Consider the following 23,642-nt stretch of genomic DNA (forward strand, 5'->3'; position numbering starts at 1 on the left):
ATGCATTCTGTTAACTCAGATTCTCCCCCCTAAAATATAGAGCTGAAATCTCCAGGGTGGGCAACATTCCTCTTTCTGGAATTCCTCCATGATCACAAAGTGTCATAAAATGACTATATACTATGCATATAGAGAAGTGGCTGTCAGTGCTATCAGCAGGGCAGCATATGAAAACATAGCTAGACCCCGACTTCCTTCCTTGAAAAGAAGGGTCCATGAAAGGGACTTTTTAGCAATGTACATCTGAAGGGCACATATTTTTGCAGTCTGGTTTCACAGATGTCTCCTCATCTACTTATCCAACATTACATACTGAATCCTTGTCAGGATTCAGTCAGCCTGTTCCAAAAGGATATTGGTAGTTTAGTATAGTACATCAGCCAAGGGCATTTGGTAGTATAAATGGCTAATATTTAAACTACTTCAGCATGTTCTGTTTGATTAAAAGCTTTCATGGAACATCTTTATTTGCAGAAAAAGATCACAATCCTCTTGAGGAAGACACAGTGGCCAATGTATCACAACCATTGAAAGAACTGAAAAATATCCATGGACCCATTTTCTTACTGTAAAGCACAACTTCATCAGATTGCTGTAGAATGTTGCCATTTTACTCTGATTCTTGAAATAATAATCTTATTTTTCAAAGCATAATTCCTTGCTCTTTAAAGCTGTAACTGTCAACATTTAAGAAAGGAAAGTACTCTACAATGTACAGTCATTTAACATCCTATCATCAAGTGAGGACATGAAGAAAATTCTGGATCATTTGAGTAGCTTATAGGGACAATGTTTTCAGAAACAGGAAACAACTTTCAGGTCCTGAACTTGAGACAATTTTACAGAGATAATTTCTCAGCACTGCAATAATTCTGCCTCTTCCCTAGGGAGACATCAAAAAACAGAAGCACTTGCAACCACTAGACATTGGTGAAATTCTTGGCATAAGTAAGTCATTGCATTTCTGATTAATGAGATTTTAAAGAGCAGAATCAAAGCCTCAGGAACTTTCATGTAACTCTCCAGAAAGCCCATTCTGTTTTCAGGCACTAAAGCCTGGGCTTCTGTACTTTTCAAACTTAACATAAGCTTTAGACTTTAGATTCAGAGTAATTTCTGTTAAAGATATATTTACATGTGAAACCACTTGCAAAGTAGCCCTAGAGACTAGAAAATTCACATAAGCAGGAATTTAGAGACTAGAAAATTCACATAAGCAGGAATTTAGAAAGTGTAAGGGTGTTGTTAAGGTAAGGCCATACTGGATTCAGTCTTCCTTACAGAGACTTCACAGACAGAAAAATGTGCAGCTCTGAGGAAAGCGGGACCCTGACTCTTCCATATATTTTCCACAATTAGGATCAAGATTGCAAGGGAATCCATACAACTTCCTCAGGTAAAAATCACTCCATTAGCAGCTACAGTCAAAGCACTTTTGATGGATCTGACTGATGTTCCCAGCCTTATGCTTACTTATAGCCTACTTCCAACCCTCTGCATCCACCTCACTTTTCCATATTCAGTCTCCTTATATCAGCTTCACTTACTGTGAGAGCTTTTTCCCTTACCTATTCCCCTTTACTGACCTATTCCCTTCAATTTTGCTTGCCACTTCCTTTGCCTCTTCTCACTATACCCAACCCAATAAATCCCTCAGGGAACAACCAGTGTTTTCTGTCATGTTATTCTTCATCCTGCTTTGAAAAACTACCCCTTCTCCCACATTTCATCCTAAAATTTCATCCTTTGGGACAGCACTAATACTGCATGACTGTACCTAACACAAAGGGAACATGTTCTAGATTGATTTACTACATAGTGAATAAAATAAACTAAAATCATATATTCTTTAACTTGTACTAACTTGCTATTTTTACTTACCCTGCTTGTATGGCAAGAGTGGTAAAAGATGTCCTCTGGAAGTGATGAAAACTGATCAATGTCCTTCACAAAGCACAGGGAAGGAAGTTCATGCAAACTTGTACAGACTGAAATACTTCTTTTCAAAAGTATGTCAGTAAAAATAGATTTCTCACAAGTCTGTAATAAGACAAAGGCTAATTAGCTGCAACCACTTCTTCTTGAGGTCAAGAGGAGTTACACCTGGGATGATTTCAGCCTAGAATAGCCACACATTGATGTGATTTTTTTTCAAACTCAGGACATATCAATCACACCTTCAATTTTACTTGACGCTAAACTGACAAGGCTAATGAAATGAATTATTTTGACAGGACACAATCTACTTGAAAATAACACATTCTGTACTCAGTGTAACACCCAAGATTGCTGTAGCTTAGAGAAGATGGACAATATTTTATCTTCTTTTCCTTCCTTTCCATTTTTCTCTCCCTTTTCCCCTTAATTTGTGTAGCTGGCAATATTCTGTGGATTAACTGCCCCATTTTTTCCTTTTCATCACTCATTTATGAGATCTCAAACATATACAGTTGGTCATCAAGCACAGTTTCTAAGGATGTTTCATTCTTTCAGAAATTCTTTCAGTTTCCATACCAAACTCCCCAGGTTCTCCTAGTCCTGCAACAGTCTCTGTGCTGAAACTCTTTCAGAAGTAGGATCCAGAAGATTGCTGATATCTACAGCAGTCCACTAGAATTGTAAGCCAGGTATTGCCAAAACCTTGTCCTGAATTCACTAAGGTTTACTGAAGATGCTTTGAAGAAAAACATTTCAGGTCCACTATGTCACCACCTTCCTGAGATTTTACTTAGATAGAAAATATCCATCTATTTCCAAAAGTAATCTACCAGCAGAAGTCTTATTAGCTTAAATAGGACTTCTGCTCCTAAGTCTCACAAACTCTTTGGGACACTATTCACAGCACCAATAATCACTGTACACGCAATTATGCTCAGAGAACAGGAACCCATTGAGGTAGTTTCACACAAAGCAGTCTTAGGTCTACTCGATTTTATTCAGCTTCTTATCCCAAGCCTTTACAGAAGCACTACAGTTAAAAGACCATTAGTGTTAACAGTTAGGAGCACTCCATGCCGGAAGGTTAGATCAAAAGAGGAAGACTTAAAATTCTAAGGACAGACAAAAACATAGTCTGATTAACAGAACACAGCACAAACACATGCAAGGTACTACAACACACCAAATACTGCCATTAACTGTGCATGTCTGATTTGCTGTCTCTCTTTTTAACCTCAACCCTCAAAACAGTTAAGGTGGGACAAAGAAATAAGATCAAAACATTTCACCTTCTTTCCTTCATTACCTAATACAGAAGAGGTCTCTCAGTGTATCTTTTTAAATGCAAAAATAAGTAGAATCACATCTATAAAATAACTTGACAGCCCTTCCACTTCCCTTTCTTGCTGATTATGCAAATGAAAGCGAGCCCATTTGGGGTACAGCACTTCTTCAGATGCTTTGAATCATCTAGTGCAGCTCTCTCCCTTTTTTTCTCACTTGTCTGGCTATATAGGCACCTAATTTGTGTTTACTGGAATTAAGTGATACAAATACATCCTAACACTTATTCCAATTCCTTTCAACTGCACAGCTACCCCCTGCCTGTCCTTATGCCTATGGTGAAATCAAATAGCTCTATCTTCCTCAGTCCGTTAAGAGGAATCTCTGCAAGGTTCACATCCTGGTAACAAGTTGGAGACAGTTCCTGTGGCTTTTCAGAAAGCTTCTGAAGGACTACATTCCTGCACTGGAGGAATTAATAGTTCCAAGCTTGTAGAGATTTACATATCTCCACAAAATGTCAGTAAATCTGAAGCTATCATACCAGAGATGATGATTAGCACTGTGCATATTTAACAAAGGGGTAGTGAAATCTGATTTGCATATTTCTGACAAGCACGCAAATTCCCACCGCTTTCACAACTTAATATCTACACGGTTCATTTTATTTTGATTAAAATGAAAACATTTCACTTATGACCTTTAAAGGAATGCTTGCTTCCAGACTCTTAAATGCACCATTGATCTGCTGCACTTTGTCAGCAAAACAATGATCGCTCCTAAGCTGCCTATGAAAAGCTGGTCTTATATAGATCAGTCCATAAACTTCCCACTGACGTATTCAATGCAGAGATGCAAAATCTGCATAATCAGCCCATTTGCTGCATTCAGCAACAAGGGACATATTCTGCCAATTTACGCCCTCATCAGAAGGTTGCTCTAGCAAAGAGCAAATTGCCACACTGCAATTCAACAGACATGAAGTACATTAGCCAGGTAGCAGCTAAGTAAATAAGCAAATGAAGATGTATGTAAGTTATTATTACCTTTGCTCCACAGACAATGGAAATGACCTTTGTTTAAAGGCTGGTTCAGAATCAGAAGGCAAAACTTCAGGTTTCCTGCAAGATAAATGTTGATTCTCATTAGCAAGACTATTGATTTTTTTTCTTCTTTTTTTTTATTTTCCTTTTGCCAGATTAATTTTGGTCCAACCACCTTAGATCAACTCCACAAATTTCCTTGCTTCTTAGGTTTTACCATTTTTAGACAGAGAAGCTGTCAGAACTTCATTAGATACCTTTTACTTGGTAGGGTTTTATTAAACGTTTAATTTATAAGTGACTTTTACCTACTGAAGGCCACCCTCAACAGGACCCCATATCTATACAGCTCTCTCATTTAATCTCCCACTTGCTGCTGCTGCCTAAATGCAACGAATACTGACATGAGCTTCACCCTACCCTCTATTAACAGGGAAGGCAGTAGGTGACTTCATATGAAGATGCCTCTAATCTGCATCCAATATTCCACCCTCCTGGCCAATGAAGAACTCTTGCAGCCATCAGTGGCTTCTGTGCCTGTGTTTTAATATCACATAAAAGCTCTAATTTTGGTAGATCCACTCTGGTAGATACTTTCTAAATACAGAATGAAAGCCCATGACCCAGGAGCTTCAAATCAAAAGCTAGTAAGAGAAAAAGTGTACTTGAACCTGTGTTATCTAGGTGATACTGCAGACTAAAAACCTCGGTGGATTTACCAGCCCAACTTGATTGAGCTCATAAAGCCTCCTGCCCCAGCAAAATGTGCATTGTGAAGGTCAATAATAAACCCACAGATATAAAAGCCTTAAAAGAAAAAAAGGATTTATGATATGACACACTTTGAATTCAAAGAGTAAATACATAAATCTTTTGTCAGCTGCCTGTGGTGGGATTTGCATTATTTCACTTCCTAATTATCTTGCCAATCATACAGGAATACAAGTTTCCTCTGGAGCTTGATATCCTTAGGCAATCAGGTTAATGAAGTATTATTTGGTCATATGAAGCCACTGTAATTGAAAAAAGAAAACCTCTATCACTAGAAAGTCTTTTAAGCTTTTGAGAAGATCCTGTATAGCAGGAGGCAGAAGGCTACAGATGAAGCTGTAGCTTAAGCCATATGATGTTACCAGGGAAAATAACAGGTGGTCAAAGTCCTGAAGACGTAGGAACATCTTGGGGTGAGAGTTGGGAGAAGCAGTATTTAAAATAATTAATTAAACGCATGGTTAGGAGCAGGAAGTGAAAGTTAGTGACTGGGATACCACTATTCTGCATTTTGCCTTTTGAGTGATTTAGGTTTTCCCCATTGACCCATTCTATGCCTCAGTTCCCTAGAACAGAAGTAACAGTATTGGTCTCTTTCATAAGTATCAAGAGAAACATAACGACCTAGATAATTTTTACCCCACAAAAAGTCTACATGATTTTCATAGCTATCTTCTGCATGGTGCTTTGAAATACCTCCCCTCATGCCTTCCACTTTCATTTTTCCTGACATGGTCCACACTTCCTTTTAATTCATGTACATATGGGGGAATAAATTTATGTGGGGAATAAATTTTCGTAGGGAATAAACAGAGAGGTCAGAGGAGCAAGTAAACAAAGGAAAGTGAAAAAACTTTTTTCTTTGTGTAGTCCGAACAGTTTTGCCTTGTCCTTGAACTTTAGGAGAAAGGTAGAAAACAATACATCTAAACTAAGTGCCAATTTCCAACTGCCTCACAAAATGAGGCCTCCACAGATCTCCTAATGATTGTTAAGTGAGAGAGGCTGCCAGCTCCTTATATTAAACATAATCATCTAGTGATGCCCTCCACTGAAAAGAGCCAGCAAATATCACAGGTTCTTTTACTGATAGGGTAATACAAATATGCATGGGTGCTGTAAGGCTATTCCTGCTGGTGAATAACAAAAGGCATTTCTGTGCCTATTTGAAACCCTTAAGCTGTATCAACATATGAAAATGCTGTAGATTTTCAGCATTTTTTGCACATCAGGAGTACTCTTGTTATATACATTGAGGTACATTTTTGAAGCCAAGGCCTGTCTGTGGGTATTCACACTGAGACTTCAGAGGCTGATTTTCAGAGGTGACACTTCCAAGAGCTTCCAGTGAGGCCCGTAAGAGCTGCTGGCTCTTACATGTTCAGTTGTTGCAAGGAAGCTAAGAATAAGATGCCCCCAACACACACAATCAGAAGCAGGCAGGTTGTGAGTTTTGGGTTGTTTGTTGTTTGAGTTTTCTAAAGCACAGTTATACGTTGAAAAAGTGGAGAAATGGAAATTATTGTTTCTCCTGCTTTAAGAAAAGTAAACATTCCAGTTATTTCAAACCAGTCATTTCATGCAATTAACGCATGATAAAATGCTATGATTAATGCTACGATTAATGCTACCAAAATGAGCCTAAATGTCAATATTTTAATGGTGCTTGCTGAGTTAATATAAAGCTGCATACAGGGCTCAGTCCTCGGTAGATGTAAAACAGTAATAAAATTGAGCTGCAGTAATTTACCACCATTGCCCTAAAAAACTGTTAATAAATTGGGACATCTGAAGGCAAAGACCACGTCAGCAGACAGAATATGCAACATTCATCACTCTGAGAAAAACTGATGAGAGCTCACTATGCCACTGCTCTGAGCACTCTACTGGCTATTCATTTGAAAACAAATCTACTTCAAGGCCATTTATCTTTAAAAGCCCTTAACAAATTAGGAAGCATCTATCTCCTGACTGTCTGCCCATCCATTTTTCACAAAGATAATTAGCACCCTGACCCAACCATTAATGACATTGTGCTCTGTTTGGATTAACGGGAAAGAGGATTCTATAAGCAAGAATTCAGCAGCAAAAATAACCTTTCCCCAGACATGGATATCTCCACTGAAGAAGCTTTTGCGGGCCTTTGATAAAGGCAGAACAAGCTATTCTTTTGCTGCCTTTTGCATAGTTTCTTCCATTTTTAGTATAACTTTCTCTTTCCCTATGTATTTTTGCAGCTTTTGCAGACTGAGCAAATTCAACCATCTGCAGCACAAGCAGAAAAGAATAAATTTCTCTGTACAAAACCTCCAGTTTATTCTTGATGTTTACATCAACACAGAGAACAAATGGAGCCAATTCCCACAGTCAAAGTCCTCCTGTAGATGAATTAGCCGCACACTAAGGCTGATTTCTACAGGACAGGAGGATGACTATAGGAAAATTTTACTTTCATTTACGGAACTAAATTTGTTTCTCAACTTGTTTTTCTATTGGCTGCTTATAAACCTTGAAGTCTTACAGGACCAAGCTACATATGTATGTATTAACAGATATAAAACTACATCAATAGGCAGTTATATGCAAAAATATAGTTAAAAAAGTCTTTTAGCAGACTTGGAAAATTCCTAGTCTTTGGATAAAGCTGTATCATTTTTAATCCTGCTGGAAACACAGAGAACCCTTTCCCTAATTTCTGAAGTTACAAATCAATCAGTCATCAATCCCTACAGGTTTCTACTGGGACGCTCTATGAATACGTCATCCCTTCTGAAAACTTTTTCCCTTCTCTGCTTTCCAACTTTTATTTAGCTGCACTTCTTTGATGAAGCTTTTCTCATGGTTGCTTAGAAATTACTTTAATCAAAAGCGTTGTGAATGTCCCTGACAGCCTATGTTATGCCTTTTTACCCCATTGTAACTCACCCAGAAAAATTCCAATAAATTTTAGAGCACAGTTCTGCTATTCTAAAAGCCTGCTTGACTTCTCCCTGTCATGTTATACTCATCTAGCTATTCTATAAATATTTATAATATCATTATGTGTTTTTTATTGATTTCCCCTTGTCATATGCCAGTCTTTAGGCTGTATGTCTGTCACAAAGCATATGCAAAAGGCATATATATTTTTAAAGACAACCTTTTCTCTGGTAGCCAGTAAAATAATACATACCACTCCTCTGCTTCCTTTCAGTGTTAGAATAATATCGCTAGGAGTTATCCCACATACTGTGAGGTTCTTGGCTATTGAATTTTCCAAGAGGGAAAAAAAGCTTTCAGTGCTTCAAACAAGGGGGCCTTTGGGAAAGATCACTACTATTCCCTGTCTTTGTGAAATTATGTAAGCAGTAATATACAATGGGGGATACGCTATGATAAGATACAGGCATGCCTCGAGTTGCTAACCAAATATGACTTCGAAGTCAGAGCTTCAACCACAGAAAAGGGCTTACACTAAGTGGTTAATGTTTTGGTTTGGTTTTGGTATTTGTTTTTTACTGCTTGCCTGAAGAGGAGTGATTCCTTTCCTTTCCAGTGATCTATCAAACATCTACAAAGAGGCAGGTTTAGTACAGAGGAAGAAGTAAGAAAGAGACAGGTAGTATGGGGGCAGAGATGAAAGCTGGAAGATAGTTTCAGTTTCCAGAAAATTTCTGTACTGATAGAAATACATCTAGATAACAAAGATACTAAGATACATTGAAAACATATTGCAGTCACACATATTCCTAATCACATAAGTGGAAGTCCAGATATAAAACAGCTTCTGAGAGAGAAAACCTCTGAATGATCTCACTGAAAATTTCCTTTGTTGTTGTTGCTGCTCTCACATCAATCTACAGATAACTATACTATGATATTAAAAAAAATAAATATTTGGTTTCCAGTACCATATCATATTCAGGAAATTCCTACCCCTCAGATTAATTTTTTAAACGAACAGTCACTGACTACTTAAATGTCAGAGTATTTGGGAAGGGACAAGGCATTTTTTCACAATTTCAAAATTGACTGATAGGACAGCAGAGCAACAGGTTAAGGTAGCTCTTTTTATGGCAGTTGAAGTTAATTATGAAGTTAATTCTTCTGCAGAAGAATTAATATGTGATTCTAAGAATTCCACATAAGCTATATTTAGTGGGAGCCCATCATAATAAACCCTAAAGAAAGCAGTTCATAAAAACAGCGAAGATAACAAAGTAATCTTCATGCAGAATTGCAGCAGCGATAGATAAGGCTATTGCTACAGATCAAAGTTACTGAAGTGACTTGGGATTTTAAAACTAAAATAAAAGAGTTTGGGGGATCAGCAGCAAATCTACACCCTTTTCTGCCAAGTAAGCACCTGTCTCCAAGTGCTAAGTCCAGAAGTGATGCTCTGGAAAGAGCTACTTGGCCAACTTATTGAAATGGACCATTTCATTCAGGGGTTTTATTAAGGGCTACCATCCACTTCCCAAACATACTCAAACAGTCTCCCCACCAGAAATGAAGTAAGACAGAAACTAAGGAGAAATGAGTCCATCAGACTAAGGAGCATCCCCCATTTCCTGCAGGGGTTTCTTCAATGTAGCTGTTTGCTTTCTATTTTTTAGACATTGAAACTCAGCACCTGTAGTTTCCTACCTGCTACACAGATACAATTCTTAACAGGCAATTTACTTGCTAGTGCAGCAATTCTTGAAAGCTGACTTCTGCCTCACAAGACAAGATTCTGGTTTTATCAATTAATGTCTTAACTCGTTGACTATGAGCATTATCTGAGTCTACCTTAGCAAGCAGCATGGCAGAATAAAATCAGGTCTACAGACCAAAACTGTTAATGCTGAAGGCATGATATTCACACTACACATGTTTTGGGAAGAAAGAGAGGGAGAGAGGCTACTTCAGGTTTAAGGTTAGTCTGGTTCTGTAGACTAAATATCCATTAGCATCAGGAGAGCATTATGTATGCTCCTGGAGAACATTTTTCTTTCAGTCAGAAGGAAATTAGCTTATATATTCCAAAGCCACTCTGCATGTAAAGCAAACCACAGTAAATAGGCAGGATCAGGACACTTGCTTCAAAATCATATTCTTGATCCAAACCAAAATGCTAATGTAAGTATGCCAATAGCCACATAGCTTGTGGCTTATCAATTTTTTCTTTTTAACCAATGTCTTTACCAAAATAATATGACTAATGCCACTAGATCAGTTTAATTTACATGACACTTTCATAATCTCATACTCATCAAAATTTGGCTCTAACTTTAGATTGTTATACTTAAGAGACAAACTGACACTTCTATCTATCAGGTAGGAAAAGTGTGTGTGGGGGTGTTAACCCAAAACTTGAGCTTATTGGCATTATAAATGAAAAAGCACTTAACATCACATCCTAAGATGCTACTTTATAAGCTTATCTTTCAGGCAAAAACCTCACATTGTACAGAACAAACAGTGCACCTTATACAAAAACTCTCTTCATTCTGCTCTTCTCTTTCTTGAACTTTCTTTCAAGTCAAGTCAGTAAAATTCACTTCCTCCATCTGTGCTCTTGCTAACGAAGTAGTTGTCAGCTTTAATTCAGAGAAACATTTAAGCTAGGACTATTGCATTAATTATAGGCACTACTTATAAAACATTGTGTAGCTGCATTTTACCACACTGAATCCCAAGCCTCCAAACAAGCCATTTAATTTTCCTTATAAGAATGACAACTCCAATAATAAACCAGCACAAATTATGCAAAAGGATCACAGACCTTACAAACATGTTCTCAAACTTATTGAATGACTAAATCAAATATGCATACCCAACTGATTTTTGTGCAAAGGCAGTGTTATCCCTGTCAATGCATTTTAGTGTTAATTTTTTCATGTAAATTCTATTGATTTTTAAAGATTTTACAGCTCTTAATTCTCCAGGAAAATTCCAGTAAGAAGAGTAGGAAGAAAAGGGGATTTGTGCAAACAGTCTTATTGAAAAGCTGCAATATGTTACTCTCTGGAGAGCCCTCTACAAGAACTTATGTGAACGAATTCAAACCAACTAATTTAACACAATAAGTCACAAACACGGACATACACATGGGATAACCCACCCACATCATCAACCACTGCTGCTCCTAGAAGGGTGTTATGCCTTGCAATGAAATTTATCAATTAATTCTGGTGCTTCTCTGGAGAATGTGAGTGGTGCATTTTTCATCTCAGTGTGTGATGGGATACTTGTTTTCATACTTACTCCTACAGCTGCATATCTGAGTGCTTGGGACTTCTGCTCTTTATGTGTCAAACATCTCAGTCTGGTCAAGCAGAATAAGATCGCACAGTTCCCAGTACTGAATCTTTAGTTTTAGATAAATTGTCCAGCATCACAAAGAAACTTCATGTCAGGATTCAACTGTCTAGGGCAACATTCAACAGCTGAATCATGAGAACTTGTCTATTTAAACAGAAATCATAACAGTCATACTTCTTACTATTATAAACATGGAAATGATGCTCATGCCCCATTATCAACTCTCATTTGAAAATAAACACAATGGAGTAACCAGTCACTTTGGGGAGGTAGCAAGGTATAGAAACCCTAAAACAGGCTCTTTGAGGGAAACACTGACAGATGGACCATTTGCCACTGCAAAGCCTTGGGCTAGGTTTACCTCATACCCCTGCTGCTTGTCTCCAGAGATGTGGCCAGACCACACATCCATCATTCTCTGCTTTGTGCAAATAGGACTTTCATTTCAATCTGAGCACAACAAAGGTCAGAATTAGCTGGAAGGAGCAGAGTTTCTTTAGCTGAGATGTTATTCTCCCAGTTTTCAAGACTTCACTCAAATTGTCCAGCATTTAAAAAAAAAAAAAGAAAAGAGAGATTTCTGATATGGTTTTCTGCAGAATGGGAACTCTAGTCCCCAAGGCTGCAGAATCTGACACAAGTTTCATACTTCAGGTAAACTTTAAAAGTACATGAATTTCATTGCAACTACCTTGTAAAAAAAACCCAAAACTAAATACTTTGCTTCATTATTCACAGGTAAGTCGCCATCTGAAACAGTATCCATTTTACACCGTCTAAGTTCGACACCAATTGGAAGCCCTTAAGAGACAAGAATTAGACATACAGGCTTGCTATAAAAATATTGATAATGTAATGGTAAATTTGACTTTCGAGTGTAAAATTTCTAGGCACAGAGCATTAGGATTGGAGTGTAAATCTACATCAAAGTGAAAATAAAAGTGAATCTGGAGGAAAATGTATGAAATTTCCATTTTATCTTCTGAATAATAAAATAATTGAAAAATAAACACAAATTACTAGATAACAGTAGGTTCTAGTCTTAACTTTTTTTTTTTTCCTCAGAAAGATATTGGAATAACTTCACTTTCAAAAAACTTTAGGAATTGCTAACCAACCTCTTCAATGACATCCAAATGACTATTACTATTCAAGGAAGTTCCAACCTTAAAAGAAAACCCAAGACAGTTGCTCACTTTGTAACTGTGTAATAGCCAGGTCTAATATAATGCCCTCCTTGCATTTTAAAAACACAGGATCACATTGTCTGAATGTCTCATGCTAACAATACTTGTTATCTGGGATGTCTCTATTTATAAGGATAGAACTAGGCATACAAGCTCCCCTGGCAGTCGGTATCATCAGCTCAATCTGCACACTGCAGGAGCAAGGTGACTTCAAGGAATCACAAGGCAGAGAAGGCAGATGTCAGTAGTCTCTTTGGGTAAATTGGTATAAAGCACAATACCCTTGGCAAACATTCAGCTCAGCAAACAGTATAATGCCATCTTATTTCACCTATCTATGGTCAACAAATATCTTTGGGCCTTTTCTATAGGATTAACAAAATTTAATAGGTATCTAATGATTCACATATTAGAGTACTGACCAAAAAGTAAGATCCAGGGGAACACATAAGTGCCTGACTGTTCAGCACTTAAAACCACCAAGCACTCCACTGACACTTCAGTTACCGGCACTAACATTTCCTGTGTACATAAAAGTCTGATTTCTATTTGCACCAAGATGCACCTTAGGAGGCTGACAGAACCTCATGCTTCCTTTGATGTCAAAATATCACTCCTATCCACCAACTAGACATTTCCCTAGTGATCTCATTTGAAGGACACATTTGAAGTAGCTCTTTTCAGACCATACCTATTGGATACAGCTTCACAGCGTCAGCCATCTCCTTTTTAAAAACTGGGAAGGAGCTATACCTTTTATCAGCATGGATAGTTAGAGTGCTCCCTCAGGAGGCTGATGACCCATATTCAGGTTCTCTCTCTGTCAGAGGGAATTTACATCCAAATTCAATCAAGACAGCACTCTCTTCCCCATGCATGACACTATTTTTGGGGAAGCAGATTCTTTCCTCCCTCCTCCAAAATTAAATATACTAATGGAATTATTTTCATAAAACAGTTAAACAGGAGTAGCATGTGGAAGTCCAATTCTACAGTCCACTGACCTGAATACAGTTTGTACTCCAACATTTACTTACTCAAACTCTTTCCCACTTTGAATAAATCCTTCAATTACTTCATCACAGTATCACAGGAACATTATATCCACTCTTACCTCCTTCCTAATGTGTAATATGCTTTCAGAGAAAAGTGAAACCTTTGGTTTTGTAGGATATTTTTCAGGCAGGAAGAGTGGTTCTCTCACTATCTTCAGAAGACTTGGCACTCGCAGACACAAAAGGAGGGAATAACTTTCTGCAGTACGGCCTAAGATGTACAAATCCAAGAGAGCAGGATTTTAGATGCTTCATTCTTCCCACTGCTCATAGTATTCCCACTGACAAGCTCAGCTTGATTCCTTCTTAGTACACATATTAAGATGGATTGTGCTCTTTGTATACAAATTCTCCCTCTGCCCTGTATAAACATGGTCATGCTCAGGACCAGTATAATGGCCAGTCTTCGCGAGTGAAGATTTGGGAATGTCATTAACCCTTCGAGCCTGTGCAGTGGATTTTTTAGGTGAGACACAGCGTGCGCTGAACTGAGCCAACCCTGTAATCCTGAGGTTCATCTGCCGGGGCCGAGCAAGCTTGGACAGTGGCAGTGAGGGTCTCAGAACGTAGGTTTGTTTAGAGTGACCTTCTCTTAGATGGATTGCCTTACAGGGCTAACGAGCTCCATCTGCCCGGGGGGCTGGGAATCGAACCCGGGTCGCAGCGGTGAAAGTGCTGCACTCTAACCACTAGACCACCAGGGGCCCATATATATATATATAAATGAATGAGTAAATATCATCGGATTTACATGGATACTTCTGGAGCACAGTCACAGCCCCACGGGAACAACTGGAGGGAAAGTTGGACAAACCTCTGTTTCTAGAATATCACTGTCACCAAGGTGTCTGTACCTGAGAAGAGAACTTTGGATGCTGTCCTTGAGCAAATATCATGATGTCTTGGCTTTGCTCATCCTTTCAGGACCAGTATGCTGTGGCTAAAAGTCATACACACATTTGCTGATAGCCCAAGGGCTAAACTCCATTATAATGTTGCAAGGGCAGACAGTAATGTCACATTTTTAGAAAAAGGAAAATAAGCATTATGTGACTGCAGGAAGATCACATTCCTAGTCAGCAAATGAGCCAATATGGAAAAACAAAAATTCCTTTCTGGTTCTCAGCCTGATATTATAAGAAACATTAAAAATCACAGATGGCTTCTGGCCAAACTCTAGTTTGGATAATTTACAGACTTCTGTTTCCCTATTTCCCTTCAGGTATCCTAATGAAATACAATATCTTCTACTGTCCTGCACTCACGTACTAATTAAGCTCTTCCTTAACTGCACATAGCGTTGAAACCAGGCTACCATGGACTTTGGAGTTTAAAAAAAGTTGAGTAAACTGTAAGCGACCTCTGCAACTATCAACTATTTACTCCTCAGATATAATGGGTGAGACTGACAAGTAAACTCCCATTGACTCCCATTGGATTCTGCAACACCTCAAGCCTCTTTGGGCTGAATGCCAGGGAGGACATTCATGCCCATACTACCTTTTCAGTCTTGGTGTTTTCCCAAAGTAGATTCTTCTGTACTTTTAAGGGAGTGGATCTGATAAAAGGACCGGAATGCCATCCAGAAGGTTTAGAAGGGTAAAAGGGGTTTTCACGGTGGTCAGAACAACAGCCCACATAAGCACTGGTGGCCATGGGAGGGCATTCAGGCCTCCAGAATAAGATTCTGGTAAAGAGTAATGAGGAGGGGAACCTCATCCACTATTATAATAAGGATTCTTTTAATAGACATAGGAAGGAGTGGTAATGACTGTAATTTTCCAACATTCACAAACTTTTCACTTCTAAAAGTATTACTTCTGTTTTCATGAGCTTCACTCTATTATTTCTAGAGTTGATTTTTTTTTTACCTAATGAAGGCAGCTCAGCTCTGCTACCTGTTTTAATACATTCTATAACTTTACATCTGCCACTGGCTTCTTTTTTTAAAAAACATTTTTAAGACCTACTTCTATGTATTTTATAAATAGATAAATCTATACTTAGAGAAAACAAGGTAAAATAAACAAAAAGAAAGATAAAACCCACAAAGGCAATGAAAATTGTATTACATTACCAGTCAGGTAAAGAACTTTTATGTAACCTGGATGAAGTTCCTCTGCAGATTTTATTCTGTAATATGTCATTGTGTTGCATCTGGCAGAAAAATAAGACAACGTTCTATGGATTGAATAGTTCCAATAAGCTTACTAAAATCAGGAACTGCCCAAAACCTGTGTCTTGGAATAAAACCACTGGGTGATAAAGAAACAAATAGAGAACACTACCAAAATATTGATGTTTCTTCCAGAGATATAAAAAAAAATTACTTAATGTTGAAAATTTTGGAATGCGAGCTGTTCATCCTTCATATAACTTTTCAAGAAAATTGAAAAAGCCCTTTGCAAGTAAATGGTCTGACAGCATTATTGGGATCACTGTAGTCGGGCAGAACAGGACACCATATTCAGCAAATACAGGCTCACAAAAAAGTAGGTCATGTCTGTACCTAGAATACTTACTCAAGCAGACCATTCAAATCATTATGACAAACTGTTCCCGTAAGATACCTGTCACACCAATAAAGTTTGGTAGGTTTAGTCACTACGCAAAGTCTATGATAACTGCTTTTATTATAAGCCACTTGTGCTTGTTTATAGTCCCTTGTTTTGACACGCTGCAGATGATGTATAATTAAAGATAACTGTTACTTTCTTCCTTATTTTACAATACAGTCAAGCCTGTAAACAAAGACCAGCTCTGGGACCATTATCAGAGGCCCTTGTTTGCAGACTGTCTTTCCAACCAGCTACTTCAATTTCAATGCTGAAACTGTCAAGCTTAATTAAGAGTTATGGGGCATAACCATTTCAAAACCATAAATCCATACAGCAGAAAAGTAATATGACTGCCTTAGTGAACATCTCTTTTTAAATAAGCAATATCTCTTACTGAGACCTAATTTAGGTTCCTTATACACAACTTTGTAATATAAATAACTTTATTGCTTCTCCTGCAGTGAATATAAAGACCAACATAAAATAATTTCATCCTGATTTCTTTTGGTTTATTTGACTATTTAAAGTGGACCTCAATGCATATTCTAGTGCTTACACTGCTATTCCATCCAAATTCACCATAGCTTTTTGTGATCCTCCAAAAAGTCTGCAGAGAACTGCCTTTCTCTACAGCTTATTTCAATATTTTTTTTCTAAAGTCTCTTTGCCTTTTGAGTGTGCACAGCTGTCCACATGGCCTCAGAGCATCAAGCAGAATGATACTGAGGAAGAAGTATCAAGAGCTCACTGATTAAGTGCTGTGCTTTAAAAACACCTTTAACACACAGCACACCCAGTCTGAGACACCAGTGACACACTCCACAAAATCCACCAAAACAGCACAGTAGTGTAGGCTTAGATTTAAACCTTAAAACCACCTTATCCATTCCAGGGGAACTACGCATTTGCTTCCATTTTAACAGTGCTTAGGTCTTCCACCAGAACCTCTGCCAAATCAGCATCCTAGGGAGCACAAGACCAATTCATAAAACCGAGTGCAATCTGAATCATATTGGTACTTTCAACCAGAAACCGAATTTAACAGACAACTGCTTACAGTGCTTCAAAGGCTTGAGAGATTTCAAAATCAATGGCTTTTGCCATTTTCAGTGTTAAAAAAATCCCAGGTACAGTTTTACCAATGACTTTCCTACTTTTAAAGTTATTTTCTGGACTTTACAGCAAAGGAGTTATCCTTGAAAATGCAACTCCTAAAGGCTTAAAACAGAAGGGTGATTAAAACAATATCATGTTTATTACTGTTTCTTAATCTAATGATTTTTGTGGTATGATTGCATGAGGAAACCTTTGGCTTTCTTCATCTGCTTCATGGACTAACAGATTAGTTCAATTTATAGAATTGCTGATCATCTGACAGTCTACAGCCACCCCCTTAAAATAAAAGTTTCCTTAAAAACTTAAATGGTTTCTATCCTAACAATCACTTTTTTCTGTATTAAACAACACTTGAGTTAACTTATAGAGGAAATTATGGCTGAATATCTAAAAGTGTAATTTATGCAGACTAAACATTAGCTGTAAAAGACTTTTATCGGTTGTTTGTCAGGTCCAGAGAGGCACAGAAAACCCACCCTGGCCAGCAAGTTAATACATTTGGGGAGAAGATACTAAGAAAAGGAACTATGCCTCTCTCTTCTTCATTATCCTATGTGGAAAATGTGGTTATTAATAATAATAATGCTCTGAACTTAAATTTCCACTTTACAAAGGTGCATAAGCATTATTATTCTCATTTCACAGTTGGCCTCACTAAGTACAGAGATTTGTAGCAATTTGTATGAGAAGCAGCACTCTCTAGTGAATAAGTTAAGAGCCTGAAATTATCTCCCCAGGGTTTTCTTCCCAGCTAAGCTGTAAATTTCAGACTCCACCAATACCCACTGTAGCAAAACCAGACACAGTCCATCTGAAATTGGAAGGTTTCTGCATGGGAGTAGGAGCACAGACCAGAAACTCATGGGACAGATCTGAAGAATTTCTGCCTTACATTGATCTAGTTGCTTAAAAAATTAACTTTTGAGACCACTAGGGAGATGGTCATCACAGAGGTCATTGCAATGTACAAACACAACAAAATACACAAATAAATGAAATAGCATCGTTTCAGAAGAAAAAGGAAATAATAAGATACATAGCAATGGACAGACTGGAGTTTGACCAGGAGAACTCCTTAATCAGCCTCATCACACTTTTTTCTCTTCTCTTGCTGACAAAAGACCCCAATTTCCTGTAATAATGTTTCCCGTACTCTATATAATTCCTCCTCTGGAAAACAGCTCCTGCACGTGGCAACAGCCTTACCTATGGATTTTAAATTTTGTCATGGAAAGCACTTCTGTGTAGTAAGTCCAAAGACTCAGGAAAATACTGAGCTCCTCTTCTCTGTTAACTGAAATCATTTTAATATCTTTTATTCTCAAATATCACTTGGTCACTTAGGTAAAGCTTTAATGAACATTTCCAATTTCACACTGGATTAAAGGCTAAAAATGAGGAAGTAGTACTGTTTTTTCTTTCTTAGAATTACGGGGATGAAAAAAAAATTAGGCCTATAAGCCTAGCATGTAGAAAAACTACTACTACTTTAAATAAACAGAGACCCTAAGTATTTGCAGAACTGGTATTTTAAAAAAAATTGCAATAGTTGCCAAAGAAATCAATCTGCAGCAGCTTGTATACGCAAAAAGTGTAAGGACAATCAATTTTGTACATAAAGGAAAAAAGCATAAACAAAAATGAACTGTCAAAACAAACAAATAAAAACATGAAATATTTTTAATTCAATAGTAGTGTAGTAAATTTTATACAGAATATGAGTTTAAAATGGACAGATCAAACTACTTTTCCAAGCACAATGTGTCAGACAAAGAACAGAAGATGCCAAACTGGAGTTATAATAATTTGAGATTTTGCTACAGCTACAACCCTGAAAAATTTTGTAATTCATAATTTATAAGCAACTGGTCAAGAGGAATATTAAATAATTTAAATTTAATAAGAGTATATTTTTTTTCTTCCTTTACACTTCCTGTAATCACAGAAATGCCTGTTCAAATTAGTCAGAAAAAAAAAAAAGCTGACAAACCCACTGTGGTTTTTTGTAGCTTATTTCAGGACAGCATCACTTCTCTCTCATATTACAGTTTTGTGTCAAGGCATAAATCCATAACGGTTTCATGCTAATTTGTGCCCAGTATGACAATTGCTCTGCTGTGTCTTTGGAGATTTTATCAGTGTTTCTTTACATGGTCACTTCTCTAACACTCCTTGACTACAACCACAGTCGGTCAAACTTTAACACGTGAATGTGTGTCAGTGATGGTGGCAGGCAAGAACAAAACCTTTGGGTGATATGTGGAAAACCAAACACGTTTAGTTTGACCACCAGTACCAAGATGTCTTGATCAGTTCTGCAACACACCATGGTGAGTCAATCTTTATCTTTAAAGAAGGTGATCTCAGAGATAGCCCCTTTCCCTTCCCAGCCAGGGCACTGCAGGGTCCCCCACTTGGTAGTCTCCTCTACACCTGACTAATTAGGTCAGGGAGGATGTAGAGGGAAGCTTTGCATTCTGTGTAAAAATTCACCAGATGAGAGAAGAAGAAACTGTGATCTGCTGTTTTAGTGTATTTCTGTGGTTACCAACTTTTGCTTCAGCTCCACTATAACTGCACTACAACCAAATCAAGGCTTCCTGTCAGCAAGATCTACTGGCAGTACACGTTCCTTTCAGCTTAACAGCTTTCAGGCTTCTTATGCCACCTCCCACTTCCTCCCTAAAGCCACAACAAAGATTGTTATCGACTAATATGACAACACCTAACAAGGGTACAGCTGATAAACTGTAGGTTTGATCCTGTCTACAATGCTCATATGCCTCCAGCAGAGGTTCATCTGTCTGATTTTGAAAAAGGAGGTAGCACTGCAACTAAATGTAGATAAGATGAGGAAAACACGTAGAAGTTTTTATTTTTTGAAAGTACATTCAACGAGCACCTCTAAATATGAGCAGAATTAAAAGAAAAGATGCATGAACACTAGTCCCCTTCAGGACTGAGGGTGATTTTATAGTTCTGCACATGAATATAAATAAATCTTTAATCAACATTCATAATTTCTGCTTCAGGACAAATTTAGAGGAAGCAGAAGTCAAAGGAGAAAATAAAGAAAGATGGAAGCATAAAAATATTCATGTACATACACATATGCACACACCCACCCACACAGCAAGGCCTATTTTGCCATATGGGATTACTACTCTGTATTTAGCTGATGGATTAAGCATCAATAAATTAAAAAAAAAAAGCTGAATATTACTTTTCCAATAAAAATAAGTCAAGGATTTAAAATAGAAAAGCCTTTTTAATGAAAAACAAATGGCATTTAAAACTTAATAGCCTTTAGGTCTAATAAAAAAGTCAAAGCTTTTATTTAAAGAAAAGAAACTTTAATAATCACAGACACTGCTATGCACAAAAAGAACCACTTGCAATGCAACAGGTCCTACTTATGGCAGTCTGGCTATGGCAAACTGTAATAGTACTAATGGAAGAAAACACATATGCCAAGAAGCAAAATTATAAACAGTCTAAAGCAGATGAAACTGAAGCGCCATTAATTTTTCTTTTAAGAACACTTTTAAAAGACATTAACAAGTGTAAACCCCCTTAACACTAGTGATGAGTAGTCAAATCAAACAGATCTCTAGGGACCACTACTGGTTAAAGAAGAGTTACAAAAAATAGGGCAACTTTACACACTGAGCTGGCACGTGGCATTTGCTGGTACCAGTACTGACACTGCTGACTGGGCCATCACCAGTGTGACTTGTGGGGACTTCGGAAGCACTGAGATGTACTGGCAGTCATGACTGGTGAAACAGTCTCATAACTGGACAAATATTTCACTGGCACAATCATGTATTGACAAACCTAAATTTAGTGGGCACAATCCCCATTCTCAGGAACTGTCACAGTGTCCAAACAACTTCCCAAGTTTGAACCCTCTGGGGAGATCCAGAACCCACAGCTGGAAGTTCTGTGTTGATTTTTTAAAGGGCCACCATTTAATCCCATGTGCCAACAGTGCCACTAACTTTCCTTCACCCTTGTGCCATTCTTCCTGATACACAGTAAAAGAACAGGCTGTTTTGAGCATTAGGAAAAAAATTAGTGAAAGAAAATCTGGATATGAAGTGTGCATATGAGTGTTTCAATTTCAATGGGGCAAAACCAAGTTAAAGCTTCAGCAAAGTAGCTCTTATGTTGCAACCCAACATGTTGACTTTTAGGTTTATCCTGTCCCAAAATTTCCTCCTGCCTTATTACCTTATTACCTCCAGTCTTATTACCTTAAACTTATTGAAATAATCAATACCAACAAGAGTGTTCACACAGTACTTACCTTCAATAGCTGCATTTGATGGGTTTAAGAACCACCTAATGCCAAATAATACAAAGCTCTCTTTTCCAGTGTCCCTAAACATTGCCGTTTAAAAGATGTATCGAATTCTTGTATCTTATATATTCTAAGAGCATGCCTTCCCTTATTTCCTTCTTTGTTATAATGATGCTCAGATAAAACAGGTCAGCAACACTTCAGTTTTTTTTCATTTTCCAGAGAGAAGATAATGGTTTAGATGGATGTGCCCTATCAACTGTAGTATGCAATTTAATGAAGAAAGTTTCACACCTGTAGTTTTAAAATCAATGAAGTTTCAATGATGAAAAAACAAAACTGCAGAGTGCAGATGAAGGTTTACTTCCAGCTCTCTATTCCTTAGAAAGCTAAAATCACCACCATATACAATACAATAAAACTACATATGGTGCTTGCCCTGCAAAAAACTTTTGCTGAGGCTTTCTGTTTGTTTTCTTTTTTTTAAAACAAATGTAAACCTGTGCTTCTTACAGCATTTTGAAATTCAAATGACAATTCAGTGGACTGCTAAGTACACCTCTATAGACACACAAATGAGTATTTTCTTCTAATTACCTTACTTCTCTGTGTGGAACGTGAAAAAAAAATCACATAATTTCAGCATTAAAAAAAGTGATTAAAATGCCCCATTTGGCACCAAATGCTATAATCATAAAAAGAAATGAAGGAACTTGAAATGTGTTTCAACTTTTTGAATATCCAGTTCAAATCTAAAAGCCATGAATTCCAAAACAATGTGGATTTGAACTGAGTAAATATCCCAATATTCTTGAGTGACAACATAAAAACTACTATAATGTGGTGTGACCTCCAAAAATTGAAAAACACTAATACTCTGATGCTCCTTTAAAGCATATTATTCAAACACTCTAATACTTTTTTGGTTACACCTGAAAAACAGGGATACACACAGATACTGGAAATCTGATGCTAGGCAGCTATCTAGAAGTGGGAGTGTTGACAAAGCCACCAGTGAACCAAGCAGCAAGCCTGCTGAGCACTTACAAAGTGAACCAGGCTAGGAAAGTTAAATGAATACAACATAAAAGGTGCTGATTTTCCAAATGAATAGATCATGTATATTTTGGGTGTGGCAGTATATGACTTCATCTGCTCTATATCTTTAAATCAAACTCCACGAAACAAAACAAAAATCACCCACTATATTAAGTAAATGCACAATGGCACTAAGAATCCCTGGCTGAGATGGCTGCTTTTACACAAGGAACAGTTTTTACCAGATCTGGATACCTGCAACTGGCTTTTGAGTACCTTTTTCAAGTTCCTAATGAACAAGATCCGAGCTGCATAACTTCACACATGCTGCACAGCAGCATCCCTAATGCCTCAGCTCAGACTAAGCTGCTACAGAATTGCACTCAGGCATTCGTTCTGCTCTCCAGCCCTGCCAACCTTGTGGCACAGTGGTGACAGTGGAGAAGAACAGAAGTAAAACTGTCCCTCTTCCAACATCTCCCCTTAAAGCATGAAAATGGCTGAAGCACTCCTGTGGCTTCACCAGCATTTGTTCCACATGGTTCAGGCTCTCTCCTTTGAAACGCCACATGGCACAGCCTTCACTTCCACATCTAGTCCTACCCATTATGTGATATATCCTCCAGGCACCTCACAGGAGTGTCCTCTGTCCCTTCCCCAGCTAACTGTTCCCCACCCCAGCCTCCCCACTGCACACAGCCCTCCAGAGCAGAGCCCCTGGCACCAAACATTTCACCCTGCCCCAGCAGCCTCCAACCACCACCCAATTAGCATGTTTGGCTTCTGAAAAGGCAGCGCTGACAGGAAGGCTGTAACTGGAAGGGGCAGCAGGCAGGAATTCAGTATACAGAAGGAAGAAGTGAAAAGTAATTTCATGTGGGTCCTGATGGAAGAGATGACAAGAGGGATATGATCATATGCAAAGAATTGGGTGTCTACAGATGAACAGCCTAATTTAACTCTCAGTAATAGATATTGTTATCTGAATAACAGCAGATTATCCATATAAAAACACTAAAAGATGTGGGTGAGTGATTTTTAGTAGTTTGCTATTTGGAAGTGTC

General features: G+C 37.8%; 1 protein-coding gene across 4 annotated transcripts in view; it reads right to left on the reverse strand.

Annotated features, from left to right (window-relative positions):
• Nucleotides 1-23,642, reverse strand: part of TPK1 (thiamin pyrophosphokinase 1) — a 307,366-nt gene that overhangs the window by 246,832 nt on the left and 36,892 nt on the right. For 3 of the 4 annotated variants that reach the window (XM_017823190.1, XM_017823227.1, XM_017823209.1), the window contains exon 2: nt 4,269-4,343. The exons of the other annotated variant lie outside the window; for it this stretch is intronic. In XM_017823190.1, the coding sequence (XP_017678679.1) occupies nt 4,269-4,343 (75 nt within the window). The remainder of the gene's footprint in view (nt 1-4,268; nt 4,344-23,642) is intronic. 4 annotated transcript variants of the gene reach the window in all.

The sequence above is a fragment of the Lepidothrix coronata genome, unplaced genomic scaffold, assembly GCF_001604755.1.
Source record: "Lepidothrix coronata isolate B3197 unplaced genomic scaffold, Lepidothrix_coronata-1.0 Scaffold3, whole genome shotgun sequence".
Classification (NCBI taxonomy): domain Eukaryota; kingdom Metazoa; phylum Chordata; class Aves; order Passeriformes; family Pipridae; genus Lepidothrix; species Lepidothrix coronata.